The sequence below is a fragment of the Pogoniulus pusillus genome, chromosome 6, assembly GCF_015220805.1.
Source record: "Pogoniulus pusillus isolate bPogPus1 chromosome 6, bPogPus1.pri, whole genome shotgun sequence".
Taxonomy (NCBI): Eukaryota; Metazoa; Chordata; class Aves; order Piciformes; family Lybiidae; genus Pogoniulus; species Pogoniulus pusillus.
Genome location: NC_087269.1, coordinates 24,087,812 through 24,104,539, shown reverse-complemented (window position 1 = coordinate 24,104,539; position 16,728 = coordinate 24,087,812). Strand labels below are relative to the sequence as shown.

The 16,728-nt window shown below is 46.9% G+C and overlaps 1 protein-coding gene across 1 annotated transcript in view; it reads left to right on the top strand.

The window, feature by feature from the left end:
- PTEN (phosphatase and tensin homolog) overlaps positions 1-16,088 on the top strand; it is an 83,467-nt gene extending 67,379 nt beyond the window's left edge. The window contains exons 11-12 of the mRNA XM_064145566.1: positions 10,649-10,873; positions 12,057-16,088. Coding sequence (XP_064001636.1) covers positions 10,649-10,873; positions 12,057-12,242 — 411 coding nt within the window. The 3' untranslated portion in view covers positions 12,243-16,088. The remainder of the gene's footprint in view (positions 1-10,648; positions 10,874-12,056) is intronic.
- Positions 16,089-16,728: the final 640 nt, after the last annotated feature.

The following is a 16,728-nucleotide window of genomic DNA, read 5'->3' as shown; positions in this document are numbered from 1 at the left end:
GAATTACAGATGGACTTTGTAGGAAGCATTATGATGAGTAAGCCCCCAGAGTACCAATGCCCACCTGAGATGCTAGGTAGTGGCTCTGTAGCACTGGGAACCAACTCGTATTTTACTTATTCTCCTCTGGAGAGCACTGAGCTGCAGTGACAGAATGAACTAGAGCTCCTGGTTACCCCACACAGTTTCTGTTTTATTGCAGCCACTGCTGAGGTCTTCACAGTGAGAACTGGGAAACTGCTAGAGTAGACCTTAGAGCAGCATCCCAGTACGTGAAGGGGATACAAGAAGGCTGCAGAGGGACTGTTTGCAAAGGCCTGCAGGGACAGGGCGAGGGGCAATGGCTTGAAATGAGAGCAGAGCCGGTTGAGATTGGATGTGAGGAACAAGTTCTTTGCCAGGAGGCTGCTGGAACACTGCAACAGGTTGCCCAGGTTGAGGCCCCAGCCCTGGAAGTATTCCAGGTGAGGCTGGGCAGGGCTGTGGGCAACTGAGGATGTCCCTGCTGGGTGCAGAGGGGATTGGACTGTGGAGACCTGCCACATGCTAGAGAAGATTGCCTCTATGCAGTCATCACGTAATTAATGAGGAACAGTGTAATTAGGAGTAACAGGATCCTGTCTTCTAGAGATTCTGCTTTGTTCACAGAGTTTGTGCAAGCTGGAATTACAGGGTTGCTGCCCATCAGTGCCTCTTGCTCTTCCAAGGTTCTCTGTTAGCAGATTTATTTGGTTTCTGATAAATTTTCTTGCACACTTGAAGGCTCCACAGATCTGGGCCAACAATGTTCCCTCGTCACCATGAAGGCAAACACTATCTTGCGGTACATTAGTGAAAGTGTGTCCAAGTCTAGGGAGGTTCTCATACCCTTCTGCTCTGCCCCACACACAATTGGAGGCCACATACAAGCATAAAGGCTGCAGTGAGGAGTGGAGCCTGGCACTTGAAACAGAGAGCAGTGGAGGCAACACCTGTGCTAGGTGTGAGCAAATTGAAGATCTGCTTAGCCTGGTGGCTGAGCTGGAGGATGAAAGTCTAAGGTCTATTAGGAAATGTGAAAGGGTTGTATAGTACCAGGCTCTGCAGACCCCACTAGCAGAGTGAGGTGACTCAAGAAACAGGAGGGAAGAGATTCAGGTGCCCATTAGAAGAGAAGAGATGAGATGGGATGGAGACAGGTCCCTCTCTGGCAAGGCAGGAAAGCAGGCTAGTCCACTCCCTATCCCCCCAGCCTTCCCACTTGTCCACACACAGCAGGTAAAGTGCCCTTGCAACAGAAGGCCAGGTGAATGAGGATGGAAATGAATCTCCATGCACTCAGCTACCCAGGACTTGCCTGCTGGTCCCAAGATTTAGGACTAGTGCAAACAAGGAAGAAATGAAGATGATAATACTAGGGGATTCCCTTCTCAGGGGAACTGAATTGTGCTGGGGGAAGTATAGGCTGGATGTGAGGAGGAAGTTGTTGGCAGAGTGATTGGCATTGGAATGGGCTGTCCAGGGAGGTGGTGGAGTCGCCATCCCTGGGGGTGTTCAAGAAAAGACTGGATGAGGCACTTAGTGCTGTGGTCCAGTTGACTGGCTAGGGCTGGGTGATAGGTTGGACTGGATGATCTTGGAGGTCTCTTCCAACCTGGTTGATTCTATGATTCTATTTGCAAGCCTGATCCATTCCCCAGGGAGGTCTGCTGCCTGCCCGGGGCACAGCTTAGGGACATTTCTTAGAGGCTCCCCACTCTTGTATGACTATTACCTGCCGCTGGTTATGCAGATTGGGAGTGATGAAGCAATGTACAGGAGTTCCAAAGAAGTCAGAAAAGACTTCAGGGCCTTGGGAGAGGTTACTTGAGGGTTTAGGAGCACAAGTGGTGATCTCCTTAATCTCTGCAGTGATAGCAAGTGATACTGAAAGGAAAAGGAAACTCCGTTAAGTTAATGCATGTCTCACAGGATGGTGCCATCAGCAGAGCTTTGGGGGTTTTGACCACAGGGAAGTGTTCTTGGCACCAGAACTACTGGTGACAGATGGAGTTCATCTGCTCTGTAAGGGAACGCAAATCCTTGTGCATGAGTTGGGCTGGGCTCATTGAGAGGGCTTTAAACTAGTTTCGGGGGGGGGGGGGGGTGAGAATGTAGCTGGCCTTGCTGAGAACCCTGGGGGTAGTAGTCCATCACTCGAGGAGCAGTGTGTTAGTATCTTAGACAACCAGAAGGACTTCCCCCCTTCAAGGTTTAAAACAATGTACTTAACTCCCGCCCTGAAATGCATGCAGCATGGGCAGTAAACAGAAGGAGCTGGAGGCTGTTGTGATACAAGGTAACTGACAGGGCAGCCATCACAGGAACCTGCTGGAATGGCTCCCACAGCTGGAGTGTTGTAGTCAAAAGGTACTGACCCTTCAGAAGAGATAGGCAAGGTAGAAGAGGTGGCTGAGAGGCCCTTGGTGTTAGGAAAGCATATGAAACAACACCCACTAATGAAAGTGCCACTGGGGCTGAGCTGTCATGGGTGAGAATCAGGAGTGAGGGCAACAGGCGTGATGTTTGATGGGAGTATGCTATAGACCACCCAATCAGGATGAAGAAGTAGATAAAAATGTTTATAAGCAGTTGAGAGAGGTCTCATGATTGCTGCCCCTTTTTTCTTATGGGAGACTTCAACTTCCCCAATGTCTGCTGGAAATACAACACAGCAGTGAGAGAGCAGTGCTGGAGATTCCTCAAGCGTGTGAAGGGTAAGTTCCTAGCACATTTGGTGCAAGAGCAAACCAGGGAAGGGGCGCTCCTGGATCTGCTTCTTGTGAACAGAGAAAAACTAGTGAGGAAAGTAGAGGTTGGAGAATGTCTGGGGCACAGCAATCATGAAATGATTCATTTCTCTACCCCTGGGGAAACAAGGAGAGGAGTCAGTAAAACTGACACCTTGGGCTTCCGGAGGGCAGACTTGGGCCTGTTTAGGAGGCTGATGGACAGAGTCCCTATGGAAGCTATTCTGAAGAATTTAGGAGTCCAGGAGGGTTGGACTCACTTCAAGAGGGACGTCTTAAAGGCACAGGAGCAGGCTTATAGAGTAGGGTTATAGGTTGGACTTGGTGATCTTGAGGGGCTTTGCCAACCTACGTGTTTCTGTGAAGAGAGACAGGGATCTGCTGGAGAGAGTCCAGTGGAGGCTATGAGGATGATAAAGGGACAGGAACAGCTCTACTATTGAAGACACACTGAGAGACCTGGGGCTGTTCAGTCCAGAGAAGAAAAGGCTGGGAGGGGATTCGAACAGTGTCTGAGGGGTGGGGGGCAAGAGGAAGGGCCCAGGCTCTTGTCAGTGACACCTGGTAATAGGACATGGAATAATGGATATAAGCTAGAACCCAGGAGATTCCACCTCATCTTGTTTGTTGTGTGGGTGCTGGAGGTCTGGAGCAGGCTGCCCAGAGAGGCTGCAGAGTCTCCTCCTTTGGAGACTTTCAAAGCCAACTTAAACATGTTCCTGCTTGAGCTGCCCAAGGCTCTGGCAGGAGGGTTAGACCTGATGATCTCTGGAGGTCTCTCCCAGCCCCTTCCCTTCTGTGATTAATCTACCAGTGTGCATTTTAACTTTCCATAAGAAACCTCATCACAAACCTTACCAGCCCTAATTGAAAGTGTAACTGTTGATCCTTTCTGGGCCTCAGGCTAGAGAATGGTTCTGTTTCATCTGTGGCGATGAAGGACTTCTGTGTCCTCCTGGGCACTCTGCTTTGCTGTTAGATACCACTGAAACACCCCAAATTCTCACATTTCTAGAGGATTCAGAAATTTAAAGGCAAGTAAAGAACAGGACCATTATCTGCAGAGCTCTCTAGTATGGAGAGGCCTTCTCAGCTCTGGAAAAGCTGCTCTGGGATTAAATTACCATACGTGAAAATGAAACAACCAAAGCTGAATGGCCAAGTGAGCCGAAGCAGTGTCAAGGGCATATTGAAAGCAGGCTGGTGTCTGGGGGTTCAGTGGCAAAATAGAATTTCAGTGAACTGAGTGGCTGGCAAGAGCTGACCTCAGCCAAAGGAGAGATGATGTTGGCCTTGTAAATGTCCCTTCTTTCCACAGTGTGTGCCACTGGCATCATCTAGCCCTCAACATTCAGCCTCGCCTTGCCTAATGTAGTTGTTTGCTTTCCTGGATTGTTTCATAGAATCACAGACTGGTTTGGGCTGGCAGGGACCTCTGAAGGATATCCAGTCCAACCCCCTCTGCACTCAGCAGGGACATCCTCCACTAAATCAGTTTGCTCACAGCCCTGTTGAGCCTTACCTGCAGTATCTTCAGAGATGGGGCCTCAAGTATGTCCCCGGGCAACCACTGGACTTTCTTGCCATGTAGCTGCTTCCTCTCTGGAATGCCATATGTGCTGCTATGAGAATAGGCTGGCTGGAAGCTTGAGCACAATTGCCATGTATAATGCTCTCATGCAATAATTGGGGGTGTTTTGTTTCTCTTGTAGCTTGGTGTTCTTCCACCTTAGCTTGCTGCTGTAGTGTCTCTAGGTCTGCTCCCCTGTATTTCTGCCAGACCTTTTTCTTCCCATTACTGCTGCTGGCATGATAATAATCAAGTACTTTAGAAGAGTATCCCCAGATCTCTTGGTTCAAGAGATAATCTGGTGATCCTGCTGCGTGCAGAGCCTGGGGGTAGAGGAGACCTTTCTCAGGAGTCCCAGCAGTAGGAACATTGGTGTGGGTTTTGTTTTCCCTTCCTAAGAGTCACTGCTATTTTCTACCCAGACTCCAGCGTGGGCTGACAGCATGGTTTGAGCTCTTGGCTTTGCCATTTGATCTTTTGCTGGCTACATCTGGATGGCTGCACAGTTCGGGTGGACTTGGGGTAATTGCTCTTTAGAAGAATGAACTTTGGAAATGTCAGAAGACTTTAGCTGTTGTTCTGAAAATGGTACAAAAAGTTCCATCAGCCATGAGGAAGGCTGTGGGGCCGGTCTGGAACAGGTTGAAGCTATTTGGGCTGTTTGATCTTGAGAAGAGAAGGAAGGCTGAGAGGGAATCTTCTCAATGTCTCTTAATACCTGAGGGGTGGCTGTCAAGATGAAGGTGTCAATCTCTTCTTGGTAGTGTCCAATAATGGGACAAGGAACAATGGATATAAGCTGGAACCCAAGAGATTCCACCTGAGCACAAGGAGAAAGTTTTTTGATGTGAGGCTGCTGGAGGCGTGAAGCAGCCTGCCCAGAGAGGTTGTAGAGTCTCCTCCTCTGTGTGACTTGCCTTGGGTGACCCTGCTTTGTCACAGAGGTTGTGTTCAATCTCTGAGGTCCCTTCCAACCTCTTCCATTCTGTGAAACAAGATCTTCATGTTCTGATGGCTGAATAGCATCTCCAAGACCCTTTGAAGTCACTCCTGCAGAGTGTTTATAAGTGTCTGTGGATGTCTGCAAATTAAATGAAACTCTGAGGGCACAAGAACTGGTGACTTAAATGACGCTGGAGCAGGCTGCCCACGCACGCTGTGGATGCTTCCTCCCTGGAGGCATTAAGGCCAGGTTGGATGAAGCCTTGAGCAACCTGATCTGGTAGGTGTCCCTGCCCTAGGCCAAGGGAGTTGAAACTGAGTGATCTTTAAGGTCCCTCCTAATGTAAACCATTCTGTGAATCTTGGGTTTGGATTGCAGTGAAGGATGTCCCTGCTGACTGCAGAGGGCTTGGACCGGATGAGCTTTGGAGGTTCCTTCGGACCCAGATGATTCTGTGATAAGTGTTGTATGTCAAGAATGTGATTCTACTGCTGTCTCAGGTGTCAGACACTGCACTGTGGATTTGATGATGGAGATTTGGTTAGGAGAAGGAAAAAAGCTAGGATTTTTGTTTTGAAGGCACTTGTCTCTGATGGAACTGGAACAAAACACCTTCCCAGAAAGCCTCTAGCTAAATTCTCCATTGCAGAAGCCTGTTCACTAGGTTGTGCTCCTGTGATCACTTGATGTGCTCCTCTGCTTTGCTAAATAAAGCTCAAGTTCAGTCCATGCCCTGCTTTTTAAAATTCCCATCTTTGGCCTGTATTCTCCCACCTTTCTTCATCATTGTGCCCCAGGAGACATCTGAGAGCTGCAGCTGGCTCAATCTTCACTTTGAATAATGAACTCAGTTTTACTCTGAAAGGAGTGAACAGTTACCAACATGAAGAGCTAATTCCAGAAGACTGGACCAGCTTCTCCCTCAATTGGAGTGCTCATGCTGTCTTCCAGGCCTCATGGACTTAATTTATTAAGCCCTGGGAGGTGATTGGGGCCCCATCCTTGGGCATATTCATGGTGAGGCTTGACAGGACTCCAGACAACCTGATCTAGTTGGTGCCCCTACTGAGTGCAGAGGGGTTTGGACTGGATGACCTTTGCGAGTCCTTTCCAACCCAGACCATTCTGTGATTCCACTGAAGCTTGTGTAGTGGGAAAGGATCATGACTTCATGCTCTCAAAAGCTGAAGGGAGATAAAAGGAGATCTGCGTAGCTCAGCCCAGTTGTGTTGTTTACTCGGAGTCCCTGAAGACCTCTGGTAATATCTTCTGAGGAAAACAGCTGAAAAGCTATCTAGTGAGAAGTCAGACTGTCTGCTGAATCCCTACAGCTGGTTGTTCAAGGCAGGCTCTTAGGAGCTCAGCAAATCCTTCCTGGTTCTTGCTCTGCCTGATGAAGTTTAAGTTGAGGACTGACAAGGTGATGCCTTCTGCTGGTGCTGCCTTACATGCAGTGACCTTGTTCACTCGGGCACTGCTTTCTTTCAAAGGTGCTTCAGCACTCTTGGTGTAAGCCATTTTCCACCCATCTCCTGCAGTGTTCATCAGCTTTTTTCCCTCCTGCTGATCTCACTGAATGTGTCACAGGTGGCACTGAGCATCAGTACCCAAGTGCATTGCTGCTTCTGCACTGTGCTCATGAAGAAGGCTAGAACATGGGTGTGCCATCGCTCCCAGCTGCAGCAGGTGGATCTCCCTTAGCTGTGGACAGAGTGTGGAGATGGGCTTCTTTAGATTCTCACTTGAAAGAATGAGCTCTGCACCAGTGCTTAGACTGCAGGTGCTGTATCCACCTGCTTATGGAGCTCTTGGCTGCCAGAGGCATCATAGAATGCTCTGGGTTGGAAGGGACCTCCAGAGCTCATCCACCCCAACCCCCTCTGCACTCAGCAGGGACATCCTCCCCAGAGCACGTTGCCCACAATGCTGTTCAGCCTCACCTTGAATATCTCCAGGACTGGGATCTCAACCACCTCCCTGGGCAATCTGCTGCAATGTTCTAGCACCCTCGTGGTGTAAGACTTGTGTCGCAGAGGGGTATTCTGCTACCTACGGCGATTTTGGTGGAGGGGAGAAATTAATTAATGTGAGAGGATATTTATACAAATATGTATATATATATATAAACTTCCAATACTCTGACTCTCGCCACCCCCAACCACTGAACTTTAATATTAAAAGGATTCTTTTACATGGTTATGAAAACAATCTAGGATAAATTATGTACAGGAACTTATTAATTGACTAGCAAACATTCAAACTATAAACAGAGAGAGGAGTTTTCCCCACGGCTTAATGCCACTTGGGGTCATATGCTATTCGCCCAGCAGAGCGGGCTGAAAACTCTTTCTGCTCGATGGCAGAGACAGCTTATATTACAGAGGTATCAAAGCTTTTACTCACAACTCTTATTAATCAGTAATCACCCTTTGGAGCTACGTCACAGCCTATGCCAGTGTCCAAACTTCAGGGGATCTCTGCCTGTGGACTTTGAGGCTGGAATCTTCCCGGCTTGAGGGGAAAGGATGAATCTTTCCAGTTTCTGGGGCAATACTGGTCTCTGAGTTGCTTCTCCTGGCGAAGATGAAGTCTCTGCCTTTGTGCTGCTGGCCTCCTCTGGATGCTTCTGTCCAGGAATTCTGAGCTGGCGGGATCTCAGGTATAGGAGAAGAATATCATGCTGTCTCTGGCATGGTTCTCACAGCTAGCAGGCCGATAGTGTGTATGTGTGCAGACAATTCAAAGCCTGCTGCCTGGTTCTCTCAGCAGCAGTGGCACGCTTACCAGGCAATGGTAGGCAGTGGGCATGCAAAGTGTGCGCGGCTGCAGGGAGTCTGAGCTCTGTAGGTAAATGCAATACAAGATCTGATCCTGATAACACAGTGGCGTGCAGATGTGCACAGCTGGCTGGAGACTATAGGCTCCTTATATATATGTGCAGGCTTAAATGAGCTGTGCAGGCTTAAATGAGCTCTGCAAGAAAGGTACACAGGCAGGTGAGGTCAAACATGAGGCTCTGAGCATCGGAGCTATGCAATGGAGTCCGAGTGTGGGGGTCTGAGCGGCTGAGCTATCAAGGTACCATCTGAGCGGCTGAGCACTGTTTACCTGTGCACCCCTGTTTATTTTATTGAATGTGGGCCTAGATTAATTGCTCCTTTGGCCACTAGAATGACCAATCAGGTTGGCAGTAAGCCAAACCTTACCATAATAGGCAGAAGCTACTTGCCTGGACTTTCCCAAATATGGGGATCACATGAGTTTACCCCAGGGAGACACAGGTTGGGTGTGGGGGGGCTTACCCAACCTGTTTACAACCAGGGGTCCTGGCAGAAAAACATGTCCAGGCAAGGCGTAAATAAGCCTCTTTTCGGGCCTACAGGCCCTCCACAACACTTGTTCCTCACCTCCTACTTAAATCTGCTGTGCTCTAGTTTGAAGCCATTGCCCTTGTCCTGTCCCTACAGGCCTTTTAGAATAATTCCTCTGCAGCCTTCTTGTAGCCCCCTTCGGGTACTGGCAGGTTATTAGGTCTCTCTGGAGCCTTCTATTCTCCAGTCTGAACAACCCCAGCTCCCTGAGCTTGTCCTTGTAGCAGAGGTGCTCCAAGCCCCTGATATTTCTGTGCCACCATCACATGCCACCTGACAGTTCATCATCTCAAGCTTGCTCTTTTGGGCTGCTAACTGCAGATGACATCTAGCCTGCAAACCTCTGCTGCTGTGTAGCTGGAGAGCTGCTGCCATGAGCAGTTTCTGGTTTGACCTCAGTTGATCGTTGAGGCTGAGCAGAAGTAGCCATCTTATCTTGAACTATGTGTCTTTTGAGACTGGTCATCTGGGCACAGGAGAAGCCCAGACCAGGTGACCCTGAAGAGATCTTGGTGGGGCTTTGCCTACTGCTCCTTTCTTCCTGAGACAGCAGCAGGCAGGCTCTTGATTCACATTCCAGCAGAGTAAACCCCCTTGTACAGGAAGTTCATCCTCTACTTCCAGGTCCTGGGGTGGGCATTTTTAAGAGTACTTCTGAGGTGTTAATGAAGAAGAGGAGGGTGCTAAATGTGTGGGCAATTGGGGCCTGGCAGAAACCTACTGACTTATGCTTTGCATGGATGGGTTTTATTAGTGCTATAGAGAGTGGGTTTGGGGGCACCATCAGCACGTTTGCAGCTGATACCAAGCTGAGTGGTGCTGTCAATATGCCAGAGGGACAGGCTGGTATCCAGAGGGACCTGGACAAGCTGCAGAGCTGGGCCCAGGTGAACCTTATGGGATTCAGCCAGAGTGAGTGCAGGGTGCACTTGCAGGGAGCGGGGGGTGTTCAGCCTGGAGAAGGCACTGGGGAGACCTTAGGCAGACTTCCGGTACCTGAAGGGAGCTACAAGAAGGCTGCAGAGGGGCTGTATGTGAAAGCCTGCAGGGACAGGAAATGGGATAATGGCTTCAAACTAGAGCAGATTGAGGTTGGATTTGAGGAACAGGTTCTTTACCATGAGGCTGCTGGAACACTGCAACAGGTTGCCCAGGGAGGTGGTTGTAGGCCCCATCCCTGGAGATACTCAAGGTGAGGCTGGACAGGGCTGTGGGCAGCCTGCTCTAGTGGAAGATGTCCCTGCTGAGTGCAGGGAGTTGGACTGGCTTTAGAGCTTTCCCGGGGCTGTGCCTCAACCACCTTCCTGGGCAAGCTGTTGCAGAGTTCCAGCACCTTCCTGGTGCAGAACCTGTTCCTCGCATCTAATCCAGTTACAGTGATTCTGTTCTGACTGTTTCTTGTAAAGATAGGAGAAAAAAAAATCTCTTCCTGCCTTGTGATTGGAGTTTAACCTTTGTGTCATTTATGGTCATCTGTTTCTTCTTTTGTAGGTTTGATAGTTTGTAGATGAAAGTTTTGATTTGGAGCCACTGAACTGTTTAACTTTGATTACCAAAAGTTTTGCAAGTTGTCTGGGGGAAGAGTGCTGAAAATGTCTTTGCATGCAGTGTGCTGGGAGCCGCTGGGATGGGCAACTGGGAAGGGCTGCAACCAGTATCTGAGGGCAACTGTGAGCAACTTGGCAGAGGTGGAAGCCAGTGGGAAGGGCTGAGAGCTGTTGGAATGGGCTGGGACCAGCATTTGGGATGAACTGGCAGGACACCTGGTGGACATGTCCCTTTGTAACCTACTCTAGATGATTTTGACCTGGCCAGAGGAGTTGGCCTGGATGATCTTTAGAGGTCCTTTCCAAGCTCTGATGTTGTGTGGGTCTGTGCTCCCAGTGATGTCGTGCTGGTCCAGACAAGTTTTGCCCAGCTGGTGACATGTAAGGTAAACATGGCACTAGTGAAATACTAAAGCCAAGCTTGTTCTTTTGTGTTCTTCCTCCCTCAGGACAAAATGTTTCACTTTTGGGTAAACACATTCTTCATAGGACTGGATGAAAATTCAGACAAAGTAGAGAATGGAAGCCTAGTTGCAGATCAGGAACTGGATGGAATTTTCAGCACTGAGCGCTCCGATAATGATAAGGAATATTTAATCCTCACCTTGACAAAAAACGATCTAGACAAAGCAAATAAAGACAAAGCCAACAGATACTTCTCTCCAAACTTCAAGGTCAGTAGATGTTCTGTGTATGGACAAAGCTGCACCCTGTTTTCTCTCTTGCCTTCTGGAGGATCCAAGCCTAAACCACTGTCAGATGGCGAGCTTGAATTCCTGTGTCAATGTTGCCAACTTGTAGCAAAATCTCCTGGCTCTTGAGGTTTGCAAAGCTTCCAGCTTTGTGAGTTTAGCTGCTTTTTGGGAAGGCTTTAGATGTTGGCAGACTGGCAGCAAAATCTTTGAGTCGTTTCAGGGTCTTATAAGTTGTTTGAGGTTTTTAGCAGTATCCTTAGAGATGAGTAGTAAGAGACCTACAGTCCTGAGGAGCATCTCCCCTTTCCCAGCTGCATTTTAAAGAGTTTTTCACCTTGATTCCTGACTTGATTGTAAAAGTAGCTGCTTCCCAGGAACACTTCAGCCACTGCCAGCGCTCTTTTCAAAACTAAACCCAGTCATTTTTAAGAACTTGAGTGTATTCTGATTTGTTCCTAAAAAGCTCATACCTGAACAAGTTCTGCACCATCAGGGTGCTGAAACACTGCAACAAGTTGCCCAAGGATTCACTGTCCCTGGAGATATTCCAGGTGAGGCTGGACAGGGCTGTGGGCAGCCTGCTCTAGTGGAGGATATCCCTGCTGCATGCAGGGGGTTGGACTGGATGAGCTTTGGAGGTCTCCTCCAATCCAGACCATTCTATACTTCCATCAGCTAGGCTCTAGCAGTGAGTGCTGCGTTGAAGGCAGTGCTGATAGCTATTTGTTGGAATGTGGCTTGAAACAAACTTCTCAGAAACTAGTGACAAGTAGCAGAGCTCTTCTGACAGTCTTGTGCCAATAGGGATCTAGAAGTAGGACAGGCAGAACACTTGGGGTGAGTGTAGTGCTGGTGGAGTAAGCAATGATGCCTAGGGGAGAGGGCAGTGCAGGGTCTTGCTGCTCTAGCTGAAAAGTGCCCATGGTTGGTGCAGATAAACAGAACTCCTTCAGCTGGGCATGGCAAATCTGCTGCTTTCCATTGCCTTCTTTTACCTGGGCTGGGCAACCTCAGGAAAGCTTCTCATTTCCTTTTTCTTTCCAGGCTAGAGAGAGGAAGGGGGGATCAGTCCTGTGCTGTCAAAAGCTGTTATCTTTGCTTCCTGAGAGTGCAGCTTCCCTTTTCAAATGTTTGTTTTGCCCTTCTCTCTCCCTTTGCCTAGGTGAAGCTGTTTTTCACAAAGACAGTAGAAGAGCCATCAAACCCAGAGGCCAGCAGTTCCACTTCGGTAACCCCAGATGTTAGTGACAATGAACCTGATCATTATAGATACTCTGACACCACTGACTCTGATCCAGAGAACGAACCTTTTGATGAAGATCAGCATACACAGATTACAAAAGTCTGAATATTTTTTTTATCTGAGATAAAAAAAAGAGACCAGAAACAAAAACAAAAACGCGCAGAGGAAACCAGAACGAAACAAAACCCAACCACGAAGAGTGACAAACTTGAATGAACTGAAGCAAGGACCTTTTAATTTTTTTCCCTTTTTTTCCAATGGCAGAAGGACAATAGTGTCAGATTTACCATTTCTAGGAACAGTTCTTTCCTGACCAATCTTCTTGGGTTTGGTTGTGGGGTGTTTTTTTTGCCCTCTAAATCTATGGGGTTCGAGATGCCGCTCATCCGGTCGGCAAACAGAGGAGGAGAAAAAAGGTTCCTTAGGTCTGATATTGTGTATATACCTTTTTGTGTCAAAAGGACATTAAGAAGAACTTCAATTAGGAACTATTAAAACCATGGCACTTTCCCATTTTATTCCAGTTTTATAAAAGTGGAGACAGACCTAAATGTGTATCTGTAGGATGTTTTTTTTTCTTCCTTTTTTCCTTGTGTTCTGTCACCAAACGAAGTTTTTTATCCAGAAGATCCAGGTTCACATCCTGCCCTCCCCACCACCCCCTTTTTTTTTATTGCACTCGTGTGGCAACAGAAAAAAAAAACAACAAACAAACAAAAAAAAAGTGTGCAGTTGGCTAAGAGATGTTTCTAGAAGGTTTTTTGCTCAATTCTAATGCATGTGTGTTCAGATGGGGGATGGAAGGTGATGCTTGGAAAGGAATAGAGCCCCTGCTGGAGCTTGGCCCGCGTACCATAAATCCTTTCTTCAGCATGCTACCCTAATTCATCCTTGGACAGTTAAGAGTCGCCTCTGTCACTGCTTGTTGGTTTGTGGTGTTTGTTTTTTTTCTTTTTGGTTAATTTTCAGTGTAATGGTGCTAGAAAAGGCAGCTAGAAGGAGTGATGATGTAGGGGTACAGGAACGAGCCTTGGTGTTATCCTAAAGACCTGCAAATGAAGGGAGAAACATTCTTGGTGGGGAGGGCTCACAGAAAGAAAACACAGCAACAATGACTTAACCATACAAATGTGGAGGCTATCAAGTAAAAACCAGGCTTGGAACCAGTCATTACCAAAACCAGACAATGGCTTTTTTTTTCCTTCATCAGTTGGGTTTAATTTGCTCTCCAAGTTGTTATGGCTGCTCCATCTCCTGTGTAATTGAGGCCAGTGCTGTTCGCACGTACATCAGTTGACATCTTACACTTAGACTGCTTAGGGGTTTCTTTCACTCATCCTCCTGCTGTGAGCACTTCATCTGCTGCCTTGCAAGCTTTTTATTGGGTTGTTTGGTTTTTTAACCTTCCTCCTCCTGGTTGATAAGAAAACATCTTGTAATGGTGCACAGGAACTTTTAGTTGGAGGTGCTCCAGGTCAAGTGTTTGGCTGTTTACTGATGCATTTCTTCAATCAAACCTCTTGTCAGCCCTTCCACCGCCCCTTGGAACCTTACACACTCTATTCCAGTGAGGTCGTTTGTCTTTGTTTTTGCAGTTTTGCACACTTTGGAAAATGAAAGAAATGTCATTAACTGTTAGGGAGTTTTACTTGAATGCTCAGTACCTAGCATGTTTAAAAGCCCCAGGCATCAAGCAGGCTGGAGAGGAAGCCAGCACTGCAGTCAGCTCTCGAAGATGTGTAATTTGAAAAGGCAAAGCTTGTCCCAAATCTGTTGTTTGCTGTTAAAAATCCTCCTCAACCGGTCAGATATCTAAACTGGCAGTGTTGTGTTGTTTGTTCAGAGGGCTCTAGCCAAGAGATCTGGTCTATAATTGACATGCCCAGACTGCAGATGACTTCAGAGTACAGCTCTTGCTGCCTAGCAGTATGAAGGAGCTGACAAGAGTGTTCTCTAAGCTGTGCTGTGAGTAGCTGTCCCCAGATGAAGACTTTCAGGATGTAATAGATAGACACCACCCCACTCCACCCCACTTTTTAATTCACTTGTTGGTGCTGACATTGAAGTTCAGGAGCTGTGTTCTCACTTTGGTGTGGGATCTGTAAGGGCCCTGTCCAACAGCATTAATGGTAAGGATATGAAGGAGCCCAGGCAGGACTTGCAACAGTTCCTGTTGGTGAACAAAGGAATAAAGTGCTTTTTTGGTTTGGGTTTTTCTTTGCCTCCCCAGCACGGTTTTGCTCCTCAGATTCACAATTCTAAATCCTAACCAAGCTGATCAAATATTTCCTGACTTTAGAGGGTTTAATTAGACTTTGAATAGCTTAATGGATAAAGATAGCTGGTTCCCAGCACACCTTATCCCCACTGTTATCGATGAGTTACCCTTGGGATGCAACATTTTAACTCTCACCCTGCCAATCACCTTTCACCTCCTCTTGGTTATTTTGTTGGGTTGGTTTGGGTTTCGGTTTTGGGGTGGTTTTTTTTTTTTTTAAACATTTGGAAAAGTTGTGTTGGCTAATAAACAAACAAAAAACCCCAAACAAACAAAAACAGTTTGATGCTTTAGAAGTATTTGGGATATTGACATTTTGGCTGATAACAGCTGGGGTTGGTGTGGTTCCGGTCAGGCTGAGGGGCCGGAATTCCTGATGGGTTTTTGCACTGCTGTGTTTTTTTTGTTCTTTTGGAAATGTGAAGGCTGGAATGAGGGTTTGTATTTCTTTCCTTTTTAATGTTTCAATGTCTTTTTTTTTTTTTTTTTTTTTTAAGCCTTGCTTACATTTTTATGGTGTAGTCATTGGAAATGGAAAAATGGCATTATATATATATATTATATATATAAATATATATTATACATACTCTCCTATACTTTTATTTCAGTTACCACCCCACCCCCCCCATTAGAAGTTGACAGGAATTACTATGACTGAAAAAGTTTTGAGTCCTTATTCCGACTTTATTTATGACAGTATTCATCATTAGCTTGGACTTGCGTTTTGTAGGTAATCTTTCCTTGAGTTTCCAGGCTCTATGCTTAAAAAAAAAAAAAAAGAACTTACATGTCTGAGACTTACTTGAAGGCATCACTTTGGGAAGAGCTTACTGTTCAGGCCCTGGAAAAGCATCTGGTCATGGATAGCCCTGCTCAAAAGATTGGCCACAGCTCTTTAAAAGGGCAAGTTGTAAAGCATCATCTGGATTCCTTCTTTGCGGCACATATTGGGAACTGGAGTTCACATGCAGCATCAAGCAGGTCAGCTTTGGAAACAACTTCCTCCCCTCCCCGCCAAAAAACAACCCAAAGTCCCCCAAAACCAAAAAAAAAGGGGGAGAAAGAAAGTCCAAAAAAGCAGGATGCTAGTGTACAGGTTCCATGTTTAGTCAGAGCTAAGGTGTGCAATATGCTGAGGATGCCTGTGGTTGCCACAAAGTGCCTCGTTGACCTTCTCAATACTGTTGGACAGCGTCCTGCATGCAGGTGGATGGGGTGGGACTGTGCACTACAAAGGGGCTCCAACTGCAGCATTGTGGCAGAGCCTTGCCTCACTCTGCCTCTTCCAATTTTCAGTCTGTTGTTTTCATTATAGCATATATATATATATATATATAGATAACTATTTAAAAAAAAAAGAAAAAAAGGAAAAAAGAAAAAAAGGGGGGAAGGGGAAAAAAGGGGGGGGAAGAAAATAATAACAAAATAATTAAAAAAATCAGTCTGTTAAGCAGCCTTACTCTGATTCAGCCTCTTCAAATACTCTTGTGCTGTGCAACAGTGGCTCTGTGTGTAATGCTATGCACTGAGAAATACACAAACCCCAAGTATGACATGTACAGGATAATGCCTCATACCAATCAGATGTCCGTTTGTTATTGTGTTTAACAACCCTTTATCTCTTAGTGTTAAAAACTCCACTTAAAAAACTGATTAAAGTCTCATTCTTGTCACTGCCTGCCTGGTTTCTTGAAGTGTTCTTGAGCCTGGGAGCAGGCAGCTGCGGGGCCTTGCCTTTGGAAAGCGATGAAGGGCTGAGGGCAGTGGTGATCAGAGCATCTTTGGGGAGCTGCCATTTCAAACTCTTCCGTAGTCAGGAGCTTGAACAGGGAGCTCAAACTTGCACTTGGCAAATTGTTTTGGTTGGAAGAGGACTCTAGGAGCATCCACTCCAACTTTCTACCTAAGAGCCCTGTGGCCATCTAGCCGTGTCACCCTTTACCAATGCTGCTGTCACAGTGAGGTGCAGGACTGGTCTCCTGGGAACTAAACCATTTTTAGGCCCAGCTTCCTTCTCCAAATGTTCACTTTTAATGTTAACCTGCAAAATGAGGTGCAGGTGAAACCTGAGAAGGCTTTTCCTGAAGCAGCAATAAACTGGCACTGAGATGCTTTCATCCCCAGTGGAAAAAAGCATCATCAGTAGGTGTAGTGAGGATGACATTTGGGATTGTTTCTGTTCCTGTGGCTCATTTATTTTCAAGCCAGGTTTTAAACTAACATGTGGGACGTATGTGGTGGCCTCATCCTGTCTTAGGAAAGAGGGACCAATAGCTCAGGGGATAGATGCTGAGGGTGAGGCCACACTTCAGT